This window comes from Alligator mississippiensis, chromosome 2 (genome assembly GCF_030867095.1).
Source record: "Alligator mississippiensis isolate rAllMis1 chromosome 2, rAllMis1, whole genome shotgun sequence".
Taxonomy (NCBI): Eukaryota; Metazoa; Chordata; order Crocodylia; family Alligatoridae; genus Alligator; species Alligator mississippiensis.
Genome location: NC_081825.1, coordinates 208,755,068 through 208,776,125, shown reverse-complemented (window position 1 = coordinate 208,776,125; position 21,058 = coordinate 208,755,068). Strand labels below are relative to the sequence as shown.

The window sequence follows — 21,058 nt, the reverse complement described above, 5'->3', positions numbered from 1 at the left end:
CATATTGGCTGATAGCAATCTGATTTCCAATACAGCTGTGTGCCACTGGTAAGTCTGTTGTGGTGGATGGGGAAGGAGGAGGGAATGGGTGTGGGGAGGCAGATCAAGGTCCCTGCGGTGATGAAGGGAGTGGGGCAGGGGCTGGAGCAGGCGTTGCCTAGCTGGGGCGGGGTGAGAGACAGAGGGAGGGGGCAGCTCCTGCCACTTGCACACACCCTGGGAGGGCATGGGGTGGGGGTGTCCCCAGATCTGCAGGGGGGGGAAAGGAGGGCTGTAAGCAGGGCAAAAACTGGGCAGATACTCCCAGGGCCTGATCTTGCATTGGAATTACCAGGGTATGCAGGAGTTGGGCCCTCCAGGCCTGGCAGAACATATCACTCATTGACCCATAGCATCAACAGGCAGGACAACAGGTGACATGTTTCACCCAATCAAGCAGATCAGCTGTGCTGACGCATCCCAGCACAGCTGATCCATTTCATTTGACAACATCCATTTCTACCCTAAGATAACATGAAGTTAACATGAAAAGAGAGAAGGCAACTTTCACAAACTCACAGAAGAATGTGCAGCAATCAGGTAAAACTACGACAAGCAGTTCTCTCACTTGCACTACACCTCCTCTTAGTCCTATGCTCTCTAGTCCTGTTAAAGTTCCAGGCTACGCCAAACATAAGGTGACAGTTGTCTATTGCTAACAACTCATTGGCTGAATTACAGTAAAGAAAACTTAATATAATTTATTGTACTTATTACTTAAGCAAGTACCAACCAGGGACATGTTTCATTGACAGAGATAAAGGTTGCATTGGTCTAAGCTACAGAGTGGGCTTATTTGACAAAAATCTGTTTTCCCCAATAAGTACAGCAGGCAGTTAAACCTAGTAGTTGATTTCAACTACCAGGGCTAGAAAGTGAAAACACACTGAAAAATACTGCTACTTAAGAGTTATCAATTTTAAGTCTACTAATATAAATAAAATTGACCAAAAGCTCTCAATTTCAGGGCTGCTATGGAGAGTGGTGAAACTGACTTTCAGTTGAACAGTTAACAGGGCCTACCAGCATTCTGAGTATCATGTTAAATTTTCCATAAAAATATAAGGAGCTATGAAGAACTGAGCGTGTTCTGCACTTATATGAATTAGCCAGCATGCTTAATGATGCCTTTAATATTAAGAATAAAGAGAAATGCACTAGCGGGTCAAGATATACTCTAGAGCTGACCACAGATTTCAACAGTTTATTGTTGATGTTAGAAACTGTAAAAAATTAGCTGGAATGGGCTTATAAGGAAGATTGAAAGCTGAGATTTTGAAGATGCTATTTCACCCCTTGATGCTCTCAGAGGATACCTGGCCCTGCTATGAATCTCTCACATGCAGGCACATGCTGGAAGACCCCCATACCTCTAAAGTTCCTTGTAGAGCCCCTTCAAAATAAGGGCATTTTATTTTTGTTCATGCAGGTCTTTCCTTAAAGGAACAAATACATTGGTTGGGGAACAGGGTGGTTACAGATGTTGTCAAATAAACTAATCGTGGAAATTTGGAAAAACATTTTTTTTTTACTAACTTTTAAGTTGTATGCAATAAGAACTGGTAAATATCCACCTAATAGTGTCCCTTCTGTTCCGATAAAGCTTTAATGATTGCTCCGCTGCTGACCAAGGTAAATATTTTTATTGTTTCTCTTTACAATGTACAGTCCCCATCTATTATAAAGCAGGGGTGTCAAGCATATGGCCTGTAGGCCAGATCCAGCCTGTGGAGCCTGATGATCTAGTCTCGGGGTATTGGACCAGCATGCAGATCTGGTCTGGTGCATGGGCTGGACCTGGTGCCATGAGCACTGCATGTGGCACAGGGAGTAGGTCTGGGCTGTGTTTAATGTGGCGCCCACACTGGTCTGGTCTTTAGGGGTGCACTGATAAGAGATTTTTTGGGCCAATACCGATGGCCAATTTTTAATAACCCATATCGGTTGATACTGATCTGATTCCCGATATGCAGCCAGGCAGCTTGGAGAGCAGTGCCTGGCTGATAAGTCTGTTATGGGGTAAGGGAGGAGGAAAAGGGCATGGTGGGGAAGCAGATCAAAGCCCTGCGTCAAGGGATGAAGCAGGACTGGTGCTGCACAGCCGGAACAGAGTGCGGGGACCATGGGTAGGGTGAGGTGGCTCCTGCTGCTTCAGGCACCCTGGGGCTTGGGGGGGCATGTGCTCCCGGATCTGCATGGGCGAGGGTGGGTTGCAGCTGCAGGCTGGGACTGGGCAGCAGTGGCACTGGGAGCAAGGCTATGTGGAGGGCTGCAACCACCCCAAAATTAGCTGTAGCCCGCCTCCCAGCACTGCTGCCCCCTGCCCCAGCCCCCACCAGGAGGAGCCCAGTGTAGACCCCGGCAGCAGGCCGCTGTCCCCCAGGGCACAGATCTGGGGGCGCATGCCCCCTATGCCTTCCTAGGCAACATTGTTGGCTACATCAGCCAAAAAAAGCCAATTGCCATTACTGTCAATTTTCCTTATATTGGTACCAATGTATCGGTATAGGGCCTCTATTGGTCCTGTATGCTGGGGCCTGGTCCAATGCATGTGTCCAGTGCAGTCTTGCGCACAGCAAATGCATTCCTGCACTGGGGCTTGTTCTGCATGTAGTCTATGAGGTGCATGCTGCATGGGGCGCGTCACTGGACCAGCCATGCACGCTGGCGCCAGCGTACACGGACAGCCTGGAGTTCAATTCGGACCATTCCTCAGGGTCAGTGCACAGCACTGATCTGGTGGTGGGGCACCCCAAGCAGCCTGTGCAGAGCATCTTGCATATGTTGCACGTGGCACAGGGGGCTGGGGGATACTGCATGTATCCCCCAACTGGGCTAGCCCTGCACGGTAGCTGCAGCATGACCTGATCCAGCAAAACTATGCTCATCCATCCGACCTGCACATGCCTCTACCATATAGAGCAACCTGCATACGCTCCGACCACAAGGGTATTATAACATATGACACCTATAGGGGTACACAACTCAAACTCTAAAGTGGGGCACTTACAAGCTGCATTTTCCAGTGGGAAGGCAGAGGAGGAGAGTATCCCACTGGCCCTAGTCAAACCCCTACTCTCCTAAGAGCCTCAGGCCCAGACAGAAAAGCTCTCTTAGGATCTCCAGGCCTAGCAACCAACCAACCTGTCATTCCTTGCTCCCAACACGTACAGTCCACCCTCATCCTCCCTTTCCCCTTGCAGGAGTCAGTGCCAGCATTGCAGTCATGTTTCTGGGTCTCACTCCTGCCCGCGTGGCGCTCAATCTCCATGGGGCTGGCTCGTCTACATGTGGGAATACTGGGTGTTTTTAAACGTGCTCCAGGGTGGGGGTGCTTTAATTAAAGTGGCTCCATCAGCAGTGTCTTGAGTACTCAGCTTTAGTCAAAGCACTAGACGAGCTTTAAAGCACCTCTGCCACCACGGTGAAGCACGGGGATGCTGAATACACGCGACACCCAGGCTGCTGGAGAGCGCTAATTAGAGCGCTCCAGATGACTTGATTAAGCCGAACTGGTGCACTAATTAGCACACATCAAAGCAAGCGCCTGGCAGCTGTGCAGGTGCCCACCAGTGACAGCTGCCACCCTAGCTGACGTTTTTCGCACGTCCCTCACTTACCTGTAGCAGCCCAGCGGTCCCTTTGCCACCTCACACCCTGAGTGATAATAACCAGGTTAAGAACAGGAGGGATTTTTAACCCGTCCTATCCCAAAGGGCCCCGGGGGAAGGGGGTCAGCGCCAGCTGCAACCCGTACAACGCCAAGAACAAACAAACAAACAAAAAACCTCAAGGCAAAACCTAGCCGCGGCCTCGCACTTACCAGCCCCGCCCCGAGCGTGAACCCCGGGGGCCAGCCCCACCCCGTAACAAAGCCCGTCCCGCGAAGCTGGAGAAGCTCCCAAGGAGGCTCTAAGCGAGCGGGGAGGGATAGGGCGAGGGCGGCCCGGAGCCGGCGGGCGCTGGGGGTAGGATCCCCGCTCACCTCAGCGCCCGGACGCCGCCGCCGCCGCCCCCCAGCCAAATTCAAACGCAAGCGGCTCGCGCAGCCGCGCCCCCTCATTGGCTGGCGCCGCTGTGACGTTTCCGGCGCGACGGCGGTTGCTGCCGGGGTTCTTCTCGCCTTGCCTCGGCGCGCGGGTGCTGTGGGGGAGGGGCAGGTGCCTCCGGCCCGGGGTGGGTACTACTACTCCGCCGAGTCGAGGAGGGTAGCGGGGGGAGGCGTGCGTGTGCGTAGGGGGCGGGCGGCGCTGGCGGCGGCTTGGTGTGCAGTGAGTAGCGGCACCTCGGTGCAGCTGTGGGCTTGGGGTGGCAGGACTGCGCAGCCCCTTAGACCCCGGCCGATAAGGAGCTCCCCCCATCTTCCCATGTGCGTTGCAGCCACGAGTCCCGCAGGGCTCCCAGTCTCGGCGCTGGTGTGCTCCTTCCCCACGGGGCCTACCAGCGCTCCCTGCTGCTGCTGCTGCTGTGGCGCCCGCTCTCCCTCCTCCTCCTCTGCTGCTCCCGAGGTGCCTCTCCTACCCCCACAACGTGTACAGTACAGGGGCCCGCAGCTTTGTGCTGCCCCCCTTTTAAGACACAAGCCACCAAAATGGGGCGCTGCCTTGGAGCTCATGATAAGGCCCCCTCCCCCTTCCACCGGAGGGACCAGCAGGCGGCCTCAGCAGGGACAGTGGTAATGGGTACCAGGTGCATATGCAGCCCCTGAGAGTGCTGGAGCACCCCCTGACAGGTTGCGCTCCCCGCTTAGGTGACAGGCACCAGCGAGTGGGAGTGCTGGATAAAGTGCTGTTGGCCACTTCCGGGGCGATGGGCTGTGAAGGGACTCCCCTCCCGGTTGGTAAGATTGGCTGGGGGGGGCACATGCCCCCGCTAAGGTGGCACCAGTTGCCCATGAGCTGGGACGTACTGCCCTGCTTCCCTCCAAACCAGGTTGCTTCCAAGGAGGCCACCTCCTGCTGCTGATTTGTAGCCTGTGTGGACACTACGTGTGTCCTATATAGGCCTATGCAGCTTGCCACAGATCCTGTGATGCCACGTGCTGAAGCGTGTAGTCGCTGTTGTCAGCCCCTATCTCTTCGTGGTGGCAGTGGCCTGGTTGCAGAGCTGGTTAGTTCAGGACCCTCATCTGCTGCAGGCTTTCAAATTGTATTTGGAAGAAAGGGCTCTTCACCCCATCATTTGAGGCCCAGTGCTGTACCTTGTGCTCACCTGGTCTGCCATTACAGGTGGCAGAAGGAGGCGCAGTTGAGAGAGTTGTTGGTCATCTTTAATATGAGTAATGTTTGCATTTATTTTTACCATCCATATTATAAATGGTTTCTGGAGATGAGGAAAATACCTGGCCTAAAAGAACATGCCTCATGCATTTGTCTTTAAAGCTTGGAATGTTTTTTTTAAACTTAGGGCCTCAATTATTATGAGGGGAATCCCACCTAAAATGATGATTGAGTATTATTGTGACAGGTGCAGGCAACACAGGAACCTATCTGAACAAATTTAGGTAAACTAAGTAGATAAATTGGCTTATGAAGGCATATAGTCCTAATGCTAAGAGCAGAAATCAGGACAGCATTGCGTCATGCATCTTCATGTCTGGGTTTTCATTTTTCTTGTATGGCTTATGAAATATGGGAGCAGAAGTGGTATTTACCTAGAAAATAAAGGTAAAATTAAGCCCTCGTTTTCTAAACTTCAATTCATGCTTTTATGAAAGGAATGGATTAGCGCAAAAATACAGTATTCCAATACAAGGTTACAGAAGTCATGCAAGCATGTAGTGGCTGCCTAGTCTGAGAATCAGTTCATCCCATTTTTAAGCAGTAAGCAAAGATATACCAGAGCAGATAAACTATATGATTTTTCAGAGGACTATAGTATTGCATCAGGCCAACTATGAAATACTTTTCATGAGTCATAGTTTTCATTCCTGACCCCTGGTATAATCAGCTTATGTCTCGAAGCAAGCGATTTGATGATGTGATTTTTATCATGCGCTGGTACAAATATGTTTATTGATTTGTAACATTATCTTATTCTAGCACCATTTCAAATCCAATCACAATATTTCAATCATTGCTTTTCTGCTTTAGCTGGTCAAAGGAAAAACAACATTCATTGTGTTATGGTATGATATTAACATGTTTGCCATCGTCTATGACAAAACGAGGGCACTGCGCTGAAAATAAATGTAACCTTTTTTCACTGGTGTACTTTATGCTCACATCTGATTATACTGTTATTTGTACTACATATATTTTCATTTTAAAGTTGAGGTCTTTGGTTCATTATAATACAGTTGGAGTTTGGGGTAAAGGGGAAAAAAAGCTCTTCCTGGATTTGCATAAGAGTTAGGGCATTGGAGAAATACTGAAAGGAGATCAACACTGAAGTTGTTTATGGCAACTTTGTAAATAAATTTCTGCTAGGGAAATGTTTACGTGGAGCCTTGTATCCTTGGATACAAAGATTTCGTATTTCTCATTTCTTTGCAAACCTCGGGTGCCTATAGATGTGCTACAAGTCTGCTCCGACTTGCTGTAATTACAGCGCGTTGGAGCAGATTCAGTCGAGTCTGCACGAGCGTGGTAATTGTATGCTCACTACATGACATCAGCCTCCTCACGCCCATGATGTGTTAGTACATGACAATTAACTTCTTTAACCTAGTATTGGAATACTGTATTTTTGCGCTAATCTGTTCCTTTAAAAAAAGAATGAATTGAAATTTAGAAAATGAGGGCTTCATTTTTCATTTATTTTCTAGGTAAATACCTCCTCTGCTCCCAGCCTTCACATCTTGTGTATCAGTATTCCTGCACTTCAAAATGGTGCCAGGGGTGCTTGAGCTAAAGTTAGTTGAACAAGCTTTACTTCAAGCGCCCCTGCTGCCATTTTGAAGTGCGGGGATGCTGATGCATGAGATGCTGTTGCACTTGAATTAAAGTACCCCACTCCCGGAGCATGTGTAAAAGTGCCCCTTATTCTTAGAATACTCATTCTAAAATATTTTCTAATACTTATTATTTGTTTAGGTTGACCTGTCTACAATATGCTGTTGCCTCAGTACTTGCGCCATGGCTACAGACAACTGTTTCTGTGCAGCTTAAAATCAGGCTCAATAAACAAGTGTGTTTGGGCCAGAAATGCAGAGTCTTCAACCGTTGTGCCTAATGGACTTACAGATCAAACCGCACATAAGAATGAAGTTCATGCTAATATAAATGAAAGTGCAGAAGATGAGGACTACAGAAGATTGCACATCCCAGTGATGGTGAAGGAAGTTATTGACTGTTTTTCACCTCAACCAGGGCAGGTGAGTTAAAATGGTTGTTTACTGTAGGATCATTTTTCCCAAATTTGCATTTTTGCTTAGTACCATTTTGTGAAAACTGTTTATTTTGTAGTTTAAAATAATTAGACTTTTTATTTTACAGTAAATATTTTGGAGGTGGCGAACCCATGCCACTTTTGTCACAAGTGGTATGGGCTGTCTGTGTGTGGCATGGTGTGGGCAACCCCTGTATGTAGCACGCAGCATATCGTGATACTTGAACAAGCAGTATGTTTCAAATAAGAAACTTTTACATTTTCTCATTTGTGTATGTTTAAGACTGACCATAAACAATAGGCTGAGAGACTCAGAGACATGGATACATATACTGCAGAACAGAGTTTAATGCAGTGATGTGGAATTAGAAGTGTGAAGTAAATGTTTCCCTGGCACAGTATAGTTAAGTTTATCTCAGCATATTATTTTATAGCATAGAAGTAGCTTCTACTTTTGGTTCCTGGAAAATATCTTCACCTTTATTATAGCTTCTGTGATGGTGCTTGCATATAAATTGGGTAAAAATTAACCCAATAAATACTACTGTATATTGCTTTTGATTTGTGTGATTTTAAAATATTATTAAGTTCTTTGTGAAACCTGGTATACTCTCTGATTTGCTGATAGCATCCTACAGGTGCTTAAGTATGTGAGATATTGCTAATATCAGAAATTCGTAGATGTTTCAGAATGGTACAGCTGGGGTATTTTTATCAAACAAATGGAAATTTTTCAGGAGGGTGGGAAGTCTTTTTGGAGGATCAAAAAACAAAAGCCAAGAAATATATATCATGTTTTTGTTTGGGAGGACATTTAAAGTCTGATTAGTCAGGGGTATTCCATACCTAAACCCAGGCTTAACTGAAATTTCTTTTTTGCTTTGTTGTTCTGTGTTTCAAAATATCATAGTAAAATACAAAGGAAATCCTTCAAAAAGATTTGTTGGGTCATTAAAGTAAGCTGTTACTGCTGCTGGTCTGAATTCAATAGAAGAGCCACAAAATCCCACCTGCTTCACCTTGGGCTTTACCCTTAACTGATAACTATGAACAGCACTTATGTCATTTTTTAAAGCAGTGGCAAATACACCATTGATTGGGAGTATCAAAGAATACTGCATGTTTTAAATTGCTTGGGGCTTGTAGTTTTAGTTTGTTTGCAAATAAATGTGATGGGCACAGTGAATCAGATGGGTTGAGCTAGTATAAGGATCAACTATGACGTTAAATTTAAATTAAGATTTAGGCTTTGTGTCTCGTTGAAATGTTGGAACTATGTTTAGTCCTATGATTTCAGTTGCCTTGGCTATAAAATGGGGACAGAGTCACTATTATTTAAATTCTTAAGATTATCTTTGTAACCAGAAAGTTAATATTTATGTCTTCCCCAGGAAACTTTAAAAATAATTCAAAATTCCATAATCTTTAGAATGTATGCCCCTGGGGGATTACTCTTGAGCATAGTTACAGTCTTCCTAAGACGAAAGTTGATGTCAACCTTGTATTTCCTTAAGTACCACAAATATAAGAAGTTGAGTAACATGCAGAAAATTCAGATGGAAAGGCATAACTTTTTAGTTAGCAGATCTTTTAGGTTTTTTTATATTGCTTTCAAACAACACATTTTTAATCCAATAATTCAGATACAAGTGAAAATCACAATAGAAGATTCAAGTAGTAAAACCAAAGAAATGAAAAGGAAGTTCCAGGGTGTTAATCCTGATGAGAGAAAAAAAGATGCATTTACCCTCTCATTATACTTTTATTGGTTTTCTCATATCCGGAATCTTTTTATTATAGATTTCAGTGACAGTACTTTCCAGTAACCTTCATGAGTTGTATTTTAGTGCTTTAGATCCTGTTTTTAACAAGTCCCAATGGCGGTACTTTCATGGAAGTACATAGTTCAAATGAGTTTCTACGTATCTAGCTCATTTTCCCTTGAGTGAAAAGTCTGTTGCAGTAAATACACATACAAGTAATTTTCTCTTTTAAATTCACTATGTTGACTGAACTGCATTGTAGGATTTTTTTCAGTCCACTAATGTTCTGTATGCATACTTCTGCAATTGCTTGGACAACTTCAGTGTTCTCAGTTCTTTAATCTTCAGTAGTAATAAAGAATCAAATGTAACTGCTCAGACTGAATGCCTCTATTTCACCCACAAGCTATTTTTAAATCTTTCTAGTTTTCATTCTGTTTTTTCCTGACTTAAGCTGTGTATTGGCCATTTAAAAATTATTCTCTTTAGAACATTGTAATGTTTCAAAGATGTTGCATATCTATAAGAAGCTAAGATTTATACTGTATGAGTACAAACAATATTTGTGATGTGCAATATCAAGAAGAGAAGAGGAGATGAACATACCTGGTCCAGATGTACTAAGAAACAATAAATTATGGCTTGATGACACCCATACATTCTCTTAAATATGATAGGAAAACAGATTATTTTGGTGATATCTTATTAGACAAATTGTATAGTTGGGAGAGATGTTAGACAAGCGTGTGCTTGTCCTATTGTAGGTCTGGGGAAAGAGCAGGTATGGTCTAAGTTGGGGAGTAAGCAAACTTTGGCTGCAGGCCAGAATTACCCACTGGGTTGGTGGGCTTTAGGACCCAGCCACTGCTTGCCTCCCTGGCCACATGGGGAAAGTGCTTGCAGCCAGCTTTTGTCCTTGTGGTAGAGCTGGAAGAGCACCAGTGGAAAGCGCCTTGTGCTGCCGACTGCCTCTGAAGTCCAAGGGCCATATCCAACCCATGGTCCATAGGTTGCCCACCCGTAGTAAGTTAAAAATCAATTAAAGCAATAGCTTGTTTTTTAACTCCATATGTAAAAGAAAACAGGTGCTTAGAGGGTGGAGAGCTACAAACTAAGATCAAACAATTCTCCAACCCTCTTAACTGTGATGGGACTCTGATATAGAATGCAGATCTGTAACATGTTTTTTAAAATGTTTGTTTGATCTATGATAATGGAGTATATTGTTGGGTTTTTAGAACAGCTCTGTGTAAGTCATGAACCAGATTTAGGTGAAGGAGAAAAGCTCCCTGTTCCCCTTCCCATTTGTGAACGATAGAATTAATATCAGATACCAATTTCATCTCATTAAGCGTACTTTATATTAAATAACTTAACCCTGCAACCTTCACCTCCTCCCAACAGAACCTACTCTGAAAACTCCCCCAACAATTTGGATCATTTTGTCTGTCTATTTTTATAATTCTGTTACTGTTTCCACTTCCACTTCCAAGCCCTCAGTGAAAGGGCAGATGTTGTATGAAGCACAGCAAACAACCATGGTATGGGGGAGAATCTACCTGGTAGATAATTCTGGGATATATCCAGTTTTGTCATGATGCATCTCCACCCTTCCTTCACTCTTCTGTCATTCTGCGGCTCTTAAGTATATAGTTATTCAGCTCATTTCTTGAATCCACATCTTTGTTTGGGGAAAAAAAAAGTATGCCAAGGAAACTAATGGTTTCAGGGCCACAGGACTGAATGGAATGGTTGGACCCGGCTGGGAGTGGGGGAAGGACCCTGCTGCACACAGCGGGGAGGAGTGGCTTCTCTGGCCCCTGCCAGGCTCTGCCCCTAGTGGTCAGGGCACAGACCCCTGGGCACTGTGGGTTGAGTTATGCTGGGCTGGGCCAGACAGCTCAGCTCTGCCTACCCTGCCCTGACCCAATCATGTCTGCGGCATTCAGTGCCGCGCGACACTGCAGCAGCTGCTTCACTCCAGCCTATCCTGGCCTGACGGTTAGGGGATGGGGGTAGAGATGTGAAAGCCTGGAAAAAAAAACAGAGCAATTTGGGAAAAAAAAAAGTTTTTTTTTCCATTTTTTGCGAGGACTTTTTTTTTTCCCCTGAAAAATTGGAAAAATTGAAAATTTTTGGAAAAATTAAAAAACCCTCTTATGAAATATTTTCTTTTAGATGATGAATAGAATGTTTAAGACAAGGTGTTCATATATTGCTACCCTTTACTTGCCCAAAATGTTTTCTAATAACTATGGAATAGAAAGACTTTTATGTATGACTGTCTACAGCATGCTTGTCCAACATACAGGCTGCCATGCTGTCCACCAGGCCGTTTTCTGTGGTCCACGGTGCTGAGACGGGAAACAAAGGTAAATACGTTTTACTTTAGTTCCCACCCCTTGTCCCTCCCCCAGCCCCTCAGCAGCTTCCTAATGGCTGCTGAAGGGCTGGGGAAGGGACAAGGTTCCCACACGTACCGCATCAGCTTGACGTTGCCGACGCGGTGTGTGTGGGAAGAGGAGTAGCCATGTGCCGCTCAGGACAGGATGAGCGCAGCCGGAGCAGCAGGGGCTCAGCTGCACTTTTCCCCTACCTGCGCCGGTCAGTCCCGAGTGGCGTACGGCTCCGCCGCCGCTTCTGCTGGCTGGTGCCAACCCAGGCAGGTCTGTCCCATCCAGAGTAGTGTGCAGCTGAAGCTGGATTCCCATGTGCTGCTGGGGACGGGAGGAGCCCGGCCAGGTTGGCACTAGCCAGTAGAAGCGGCAGTGGAGCCGTATGCTGCTCGGGACTCACCGGCGCAGGCAGGGGGAAAATGCAGCTCAGCCCCTGGTGCTCTGTCCGGGCTCGTCCCATCCCCAGCAGCACATGGTTCCGCCGCTGCTTCTGCTGGCCAGTGCAAACCCGGCCAGGCTCCTCCTGTCCCCAGCAGCACGTGGGAAGCTGGCTTCAGCCTCATGCTGCTCCGGACGGGACAGACCCAGCCGGGTCAGCACCGGCCAGGAAAAGCAGCATGCAGCTGAAGCTGGCTTCCCATGTGCTGCTGGGGATGGGAGGAGCCCAGCTGGGTCTGCACCGGCCAGCAGATTGGTATAACCTGACAAGCCTATGGGTGGGGAAGGGTCAGGCTCCCTAGATCTGAGACCTGATGTAGGCTATGGCACAGATACTCTGGAACAACGTGCTAATAAACTTGTGTCTATACCTGCCAGGAACCCAAGTAGCAGGTGGTTGATACCTGGTAAGCTCATGTGAATAAAGACTGCTTATTGCTTTCTGTGTGGCCTTCAGAATGTTTTTATCCTACTAAAATATGCCATACTTAGAGTCATTGCTTCTGTATGAGAAAGCAGAATCATAGCCACTGGACTAAATTCATGCCCTGTGGGAATAATCACAATTCAGTAAAATGAGTGGGAAGGAAAAGCCAGAGTTTTAAGTGTGCACCCTAAAAGAGGCCACGAAAGAGTCAGAAGCACAACCTTAGAACCAGGACAGCTATCCGGTGATGGCATTCCAGGAGGCATGATGGGAATCCTCTACTCTCATGTCCTCTTGCTTTCCTAAATCTCATGAGAACAACATGTAGGCAGAGACAATGTAGGGCCTTGGAGCCATGTTAATTAGTGAGGACAACTGTGTTCCCACTCTGGTCAGTGACTAGTTGTGGGTTCATCTTCACTAGCTTCAAGCCACCTGCTGCCAAAAAATAAGCCCTTCCTACCCACTTACACTTTACCTGCTCTGAACTGGAAATTTGGCAGCAAGGGCCCTTCTAGGGTGGTCCAAGGACAGTAGAAGCAGATCACACACAGAGAGCGAGAGATGTTCCCAGAATGTTCTCACCACCACATTTCTTCTGAAAAGCAGGGATGTCCTGAGGTTCATTTAATGTTTGTAAATGCTTGGCGAGCCCCACATAGATGCACTGCATAGAAATACAAAATATATTTTTACTTATTTGGTTGGCACCTTGGGCTGAGATTTTCAAAGCTGAGTCGAAAGGCCAACTTCTATTAAAATGAATGGGATTTAGAGGGTTCCAAATCTTTTACGACAACTTTGTAACATGCCTGTCTAGCCCTTTTTGCAAATCTCAGCCACAGTTTGGAAGCTCAGCCAAAGAACATAAGAGCATAAAAAGTGCCATGCTTGGTCAGCCCGATGGTCCATCTAGCTCAGTATCCTGTCCTGAACAGTGGCAGAGGTGGATGCTATAGAGGGAGAGTTTTGAATTGGTTAGACCCATTTCATTGTCACTTCCTGCAACTTCATTGGTGTCAAAGGTCACGTGACATCGCTTCCTGATGTGATACCCTTCCTGTGAGGTCTTTAGATGTAGCTCGCCAGCCCACTGGGTAATAAAAAGTTCATGATCCGGCCCCACATTCAAAAAGGTTGGACACCCCTGGTCTACAGTATCAGATCATTACAATACCTGTACACCGAGGACAAGCAGTACAGTACAACTCTCAAATGCAAGAGCAAGATGCATTTCTGTCCCCAGGGGGCACTGCCATTTTCACAAGAGAGGGAAGAAGGATTCAGTGATGCCTTTGCTTGTGGACTTCATCTATTGTTGACTTTAGATCTAGAGCTCGGTGGATCTGCTCCTGTCCTCCTAAGTAGGCCACAAAGGATTGGGAGTGGACACTGGCAGCTGCATCCATTTGTTTCTGTAGAGATTAGAAACAAGGAGCTTATTGCCCTGATTGCTCAAAAGCCTCAGGAGAGGAGACGGAGCAAGTCTAAAGGTTTTGGCATTGGAAGGAACCTGCCTCCTCCTGGCCCTGTGAATTTGAGATCCACAGAAGTACAGAAGCAGCACAAAGGAGCTGAAAGGAAGTATACTTCTTTATTGAAAGGTAAGAGTTTAAATTTCTCTGAATTCAGTATATTAAACTGTATTTTGGCTGCATTAGTATATTTTCATAACCTATATAATTCATAATTGAATTCCTACTAATCTGATGTTTTGTCACAAATCATCTAATCTTAGCAGTGAGTTGAGGCCTGCAGGACAGGGAAGTTGTTCACAGTTAACTCTGAGGAGGCTTCTCCTCCATCCATTACTAAATTTGCACATGCTGTAGCTTAGTGTTTATATATGCAAGCTAGCCACTAAATTACATTTTTCTTTTTTCTCCCTCAGCAAAATGGTATGACTGACTTCTAGCATATGGAAGCATTTCCACACTGCAAGTTATTCTAAGAAAAAAATGTGATTTGCAAATATCGTCAAATGAAGGATGTATTTCCAAATGCTGGTAGGGTGACCAAACACATCCTTGTATATAAGAAGTGTCTTGCAGACCTTAAAATATTCTTCATGGGTATAAGTGAGGAGGAGGTAGATCATGATGATGAAAGTGCAAGTAGCTCTTTTCAGTGTTCTCAATCCTGAAGTCCTCCTACTGCTGTTGCTGCTGCGTCTATAACATCAGCATCACAAATGGTTGCCCATCAACCTCCTCAAGCAACCAACTTGTATACAAAAGACTCTTAATAGCTTAATTTGTAAACAAGATGACACCTGAAGATCAGGAAAAAAATTGACCAACTTCTTGCAAGAGCAATATGTTCTTCTGGGATGCCATTGTCAATAACTGAAAATGCATACTGGCAGGAAGCTTTTAAATTACTAAGACCATCATACCGTTTGCCCAGCAGACATTCTTTGAGCAAGTTTCTTTTAGAGACAGAATATGAACGTGTTAATCTGTGCAAGGAAAAATCAACAAAGCACTGTGTCTTTCAGTACTTAGAGATGGATGGACAAATGTGTGGGAGAAGGAATCATAAACTTTGTGATAACACCAGGTCAACCAGTTTTTTTTACAGAAGCATTGAAACAGGAGAGAACAGGAATACTGCAGAGTAGTAGTAGTAGTAAAATATGTGAAGTCCTACAGAAGATTAGGAATGGTAAATTATTTGCTTTGCTGACTGACAATGCAAGTAATATGAAAGCAGCATGGAAGATTATAATAGATAAATATCCACATATTACTGCACTAGGATGTGAATCTCATGGGCTAAACTTGCTTCTTTATGACATCATGAAGTTGGGCCTGCAAAAGAGCTATAGAAGAGCAAAATAAGTTATAAAACATGTAAAAGCTACTCATATCGTAGCTGCAGTCTTTAAGAAGAAGCAGGAAGAAAAGAATGCAAAGAATAAAATAGTGACACTCAAACTCTAGTAAAAGTAGATGGGATGGAGTGGTGATCATTTGATAGTTTACTAAAAAACAAAGAAGCTCCTCAAGAAACGGTAATAATTGAGGATCTTAAAGTACCCAAAAGTGTAAGGAACACTGTACCTGATGAGGATGTCTTCTGGGTTCAGCTGCAGAACTCCCTGAAGATGCTAAAGCCAATTTCTTCAGCAATCACTGACTCCGAATCAGATGGTGCACTTTTGTCAGACATTTCTTACCAAATGGCCCAGATAAAATCAACTGTTTTTGAGAATCTAAGTATATCTCCTCTTACAAGTACAGAAGAAAGAAAAGTGAAAGACTTATATTAACAGCTGGGAAGAATTTTGTTGCCAATCAATTCATGCTGCTGCAGATCTATTGGATCCAAGATTCAAAGGCAGAAATGTTAGTGATGATAGCACTGCTACTGTATTTGACTGGATTACTAAACAAGCAACAGTTGTCAGTCTTACCTGGTGGGGATGTGGACAACATTGAGAGGGTCCAGAGGAGGGCCACCGGCATGATCCGGAGACAGCAGGGCAGACCCTGCAATGAGAGGCTATGGGACCTGAACCTGTTCAGCCTTCACAAGAGAAGGCTGAGGGGGGACCTGGTGACTGTCTATAAACTCACGAGGGGGGACCAGAAGGGTTTGGGGGAGACCTTGTTTCCCCTAGCACCCCCCGGGATAACAAGGAATAACGGCCACAAGTTGTTGGAGAGTAGGTTTAGATTAGACATCTGTAGGAACTACTTCACAGTTAGGGCGACTAGGATCTTGAACCAGCTTCCAAGGGAAGTGGTGCTGGCTCCTAGCCTGGGAGTCTTTAAGAAGTGGCTTGATAACTACCTGGCTGAGGTCATTTGAGCCCAGTTTTCTTCCTGCCCAGGCAGGGGCTCGGACTTGAAGATCTACAAGGTCCCTTCCAACCCCACTTCTATGATTCTATGAACGCACTTAAGACTTGATGTTGGAAAGTTACTTTCAAATGTTGCAGAATACATAACATCTTCAGGTATTTGGTCCAGAAATGTAGTCTGGGACTCGGCTGAGCATATCCTTCCTGCAACATGGTGGCAAGGCCTTTGCATGACACAGCCTCTGAGTCCTCTTACTTCTCACCTGCTTCAGATTCCTGCATCTTCTGTAGCATGTGAAAGAAACTGGTCTGTGTTTGGAAATACTCGCACCAAATCAAGAAATAAACTAACATGTGAAAGAGTAGAGAAGCTTGTCTCAATCTGGGCAGACCTTCAGTTTTCAGAAGTCCATGAAGATGATAAAAATGAAGAATCAGAAGAAGCATCAACTGCTGATAGTGATAGCTCAGAAATGAGACTTATTAGACAAAGTGTCGTGTAGCAAAATTTGTATTCAATGAGTCTTGTTTTTTTTCTCCCCTTTTTTCCTCAGCTCTTTTTCTAGAAATGAGTGCTTTCTGTATCTGCTTGACACGGTGGAGTACACTAAGTCCAGAATACATAATAACTTTCTTTGTTTTACTATAATGTTGATGGTTTCTTCTATTTTAAACTTTTTGCCTGCTTCTCATAAAATGGTGAAAACTAAGAGATGCTAGGTTCCTTAGAGTTCAGCAGCTTGTAGCTCCATTTGTAACAAAAATGAAAAACATTTTAAAGTAAATTCAATTAGTAAATTTGTAATTATTGTCTAAATAAACTATATTTTTTAAATTTAATAAATATACCAAACATAATTTTATGAGCAAACCAAGTTATACACAATACATTTTATGTTCTTAAAGTAGCAAAGTGAATTTATACTTGTAAAGGGTGCTAAGAAAATAAGTATTGTATATACTTCAGTTTCCACCCACATTTCCATTTTTTTTCTGGAAACAAAAAACAGAAAAAGAAGGGTTTTTTTTTTTTCCCATGGCTTCAAAATTTCTGGAAATTTTACATAGCTAGATTGGAGTGTATCCAGGATCACCCCAGCTCACAGGAGGGAACCCAGGCATCTGGGGCTCTGGCCAGAAGGCATAAGTATGGGAGAACATCATTGGCTACAACAGCCAAAAAAGCAGATAGCTGATAAAGTAAATTTCCCTTTTATCGGTTCCGATCTGATAGGCAACTGATATATTGGTGCACCTCTAATTGGGATGGATACTTTCAGAATGACAGGAGCTACATATTTTTGTATGCTTTCACGTTGGTATTCTATGCTGCAAGGCAAGAGTGGCAGCAGTGGACTTTTGCACAGGTCTTGAGGAAAATAGCTGCCTTCATCATGAAGTTGTGCTGCCATTGCTGGACATCCCAGCTATATGGCACTATCCAATCCACTCTGTTAACTGGTCAATCCCAGAAACAAAGATGAAGCTGAAGTAAAGTTACTGGATTGGCTGGATGGCATTCTCCTCCTCTGGCAGTTTCCACTTAGCTTACAAAAACTTAACAGCAGATTTGGGTGGCTTGATACTTTACGCTGCTAAAGGTCAGCGTTTCATGCTGCCAGTATTATTTCCCTCTACTTCACTGTCCAGTTGTCCTTGTTTTGGAAAGGCAGAATGAAGGAAAAAAGCTCTTTATAGAGTCTTCCCTGCTGCAGCTTGGGCTCATCATGGCTGCGGTCTCCCAAACTCCAACTTCAACTCTGTCAGAGATGCTGCCAGTTTGCCAGCAACTGTGACAGAGTTAAAGCATGAATTTTGGAGCTGGAAGGAGTGATGGTAAACTGGACTCTACCCATCCTGCATGTCACTGAGAAGACATGAGCCCAAGAACGCCTCCAACAGCCTCCTCAGCTTATAATACACTCCAAAGTTGGAGGGCTAATTTTTGAGGAAAAGATGCATGTGGTGTGAGAGAAATACGGTAAATAGTAATATGAGTATGGAAGTGGTTGTCTTCCTGTGTATCCAGTGTCACCCATGTTTCACAGCCAATACCTTTGTAGCAACCCATCTGTAGTAAAGATCAGGATCTGTACTTAAGTGTTTGTTTCCTCCAATTTGTTTTATGACAGTTTGAAAGTAGTTTGCCTGGTTTTAGCAATCCAGCTCCATGTGATACCATCTAAAAAAAAAACTGACTCCCATTCCAAACTTCCAGTAAGTATTCTGTGATAAGCCTCAAGGCAGATCTCAGGATGCATAGGATCTAGTAGTGGAATACTTCACTATTACTGGGGAAAAGCATTGCAATAATATTGTAGAATAGAGGAAAATGCATTTGTTTTTGATCTTGTGTGTGTGAAAATTGGATGAGTGGAATTTAAAAAAAATATTTACCTGAAGTGCATTTTTGGCAAATACTAAGTATAGAAACCTTCATCTCAGAAGATTTGTTCTGGCAAGTTATGAACATTTGAAAACACAGTATCAAAATGGAAACTGTTATGTAACTTAGACTCTAGCAAGCTATACTGAGTTATCTTTTGAATAGAAATTATGGTTAATATCCATGTTTGTTCCAGTAGTGCCTCCAAGAATGGGGGCCCTATTATTTTAGGCCCTGAACAAACACACTGGTAGACAGTCCCTGCTCCAAATAGCTAAGTAGAGAAGATAGACACAAGGTAGAAAGGTATAATATTTAAACAGAATGAACTGGTAACAGAAGCAGATATCTTATGAGTAGGGCCTGGTTTAAATTGTGGGCCCAGCTTACTAATATCGTGGCCTGATTGTGGTGGGGGCCACTGTTTTTGCACCCACATCGTGGCACTCCTGATTGGCTGAGGGGGCAGCTTTAGGGCCACGTCAGTCTCCAATGGTTGTGCTGCTGCTGGTACTACTGTTGCTATCCATTCATGGTAAGAGGCTTTTTCCTGGGCTTGGGAGCTGCTTGTTATCTTGGGCAGAAAGTCCTGGTGCTGAGTAGGGGAGGGGCTGTTTTCTTCTCTGGGCTGGAAAACGGGTTGGGGGTTGAGAGCTCCTGGGAGCTGCCTTGGCACACTGCCTTGGCACCCAGTAGGGAAGGGGCCATTTGCTCCTCCATGCAGTGTGTTCTCTTCCTCTGCCCCTAACCCCCTGGCCACCCCAGTTTTCCCATGTGGAAGAGCAAACAGCTTCTCCCCTATCCAGTGCTATCCAGTGCCAATGCCATTTGCCAAGGCAGTCCTCAGGCACCCCCAACCTCCCATGTCCCAGTTTTCCCACCTGGAGGAGCAAACGGCCCCATTCACTACCCATTCCCAAGCTCTCTTCTCCCCTTATCTGTTTTGTAAGCCCTTTCCCCTTTCCCTGCCCTGCTAGGCTTTTGTTGCTGACTGGATAACTCGCCAGCAAGTGTCTGTATCATAGCAATTAATTGAAAATTGCTTTTTTATGAAAATCACTAATTTTGTGATTTTCACAAAAAATGTGAAATCACAATTTAAACCAGGCCCTGCTTATGAGGCCTACTGTGTGTGTGTTGTGGGGGAGTTAGGAGGTGATAAATTAAATAGGCCAAGGGGGGCAGGGCATGGAAGAGGAAGGATGGTAAGTGTGGAATGGAGCCTGCAGGAAGTGCGTGTGAAGGTGGAGGAAAGCTGGAGTGAAGAGCCAATCAGAGCAGAGAAATTCCAAGGAAAGCTGAAAAAGTTCGGAGAGGTGTCTGAAGATCCCTGCTGGGGCTGTTCCTGCAGTTGCTGCTATGGGCAGGATACAGAGTTGTGGGGACAGACGTTTAAAATGTCTAATTTTGATTTGAGGCCATTCACATATAATCTGTGTTTCTACCTCCTGCTTCGAAGATGGTGTTGCTCTGATATAACATCAGGCATTAGGAGAGAGTTTAAATATTCAGATAGAAATTCTGTGAAAGGCCAGAATTCTCCAAGGAGCACAGAGGGGGGATCCCTTCAGTGCGTGTATGTTGTGTAGGACTCTAAGCTCCTTTCTGATGTAGTTCTTGGCTGTCTGCCAGAAGCCGCCTCCTCTTCCCACCTGCAGCCTGGCTCTCAGCAGGCAGATCTGGCTCCTGTCCTCCACAACGGCAACAAAACAGCTCACACCAGCTCCTCTCCTATTGTGTTTCTGCTGTAGGAGAGGAAAGAAGCCTGCAGCTGCTACTGCCCAAGAGACCAGCAAAAGGACTTGGTCTTCCTACTGAGAGTTGCATTACAGATGCACTAGGTTTCATTTCCCTGTAATACTAAGTTACCTTGTTGCTATCACTGTATCACAGAACAAATGATAGTGCTTCAGGAGCCTATTTAGTGTACTATGTTATAATAAAGCAAGATGCTGTGCTTCTGCATGAGTCAGCTTGTAATGACGCTGTATATGCTCTCCTTCTCTGTTGTGACAGCCTTAGTCTTTGCACCTCTTGGGTAAAACTAATAAAATTCACCAGAAAGTAAACTAAGGCCTTTAAATTTTAACTTGAGTGAGACACCGATCCCAGAAAGGGTGATAATTAATATATGTAGCTACTCATTTCCTCCCCTTCTAGTCCTGTGTACCTTATTTAGTCAGCCTTTTGGCTAAGCTTGCTTATTAAATATTTGAAGTCTAGTTTGCAAACAATCATTCTGACTTTTTTACCATACAAAGTAGAATCAGGGCTCTAAGTTTATAACTTGAGTTCAGGATATATTCTTCTTGCTCTCTTCCACTTCCATATGAGAATTCCACTTCGTTTAGGGTTGAGTTACCCAAGTTATGCTCCTGCACATAGTCGTGTATCCCAGTTGTAGGTTTAGAGGATGTGAGGAAACCAAATTGGATCTTTGTTAGTTCTTTTTGGCTTCTCTCAAAAATCCTACTT

General features: G+C 44.6%; 2 protein-coding genes across 6 annotated transcripts in view; one reads left to right on the top strand and one right to left on the bottom strand.

Moving 5' to 3' along the window:
• Positions 1-4,089, bottom strand: part of KIF18A (kinesin family member 18A) — a 97,513-nt gene extending 93,424 nt beyond the window's left edge. The window contains exon 1 of one of the 2 annotated variants that reach the window (XM_019477090.2): positions 4,025-4,089. The gene's annotated coding sequence lies outside the window, so the exon portion shown is untranslated. The other variant, XM_006260670.4, reaches the window with a different exon arrangement.
• Positions 4,090-4,126: 37 nt separating this feature from the next.
• Positions 4,127-21,058, top strand: part of METTL15 (methyltransferase 15, mitochondrial 12S rRNA N4-cytidine) — a 234,869-nt gene continuing 217,937 nt past the window's right edge. For 2 of the 4 annotated variants that reach the window (XM_019477091.2, XM_014602159.3), the window contains exons 1-2: positions 4,127-4,215; positions 7,074-7,354. In XM_019477091.2, the coding sequence (XP_019332636.1) occupies positions 7,091-7,354 (264 nt within the window). In that variant the 5' untranslated portion in view covers positions 4,127-4,215; positions 7,074-7,090. Of the gene's footprint in view, positions 4,216-4,269; positions 4,311-4,424; positions 4,548-7,073; positions 7,355-21,058 lie in introns of those variants that run through there. The other 2 variants (XM_014602161.3, XM_059722721.1) reach the window with 2 other exon arrangements.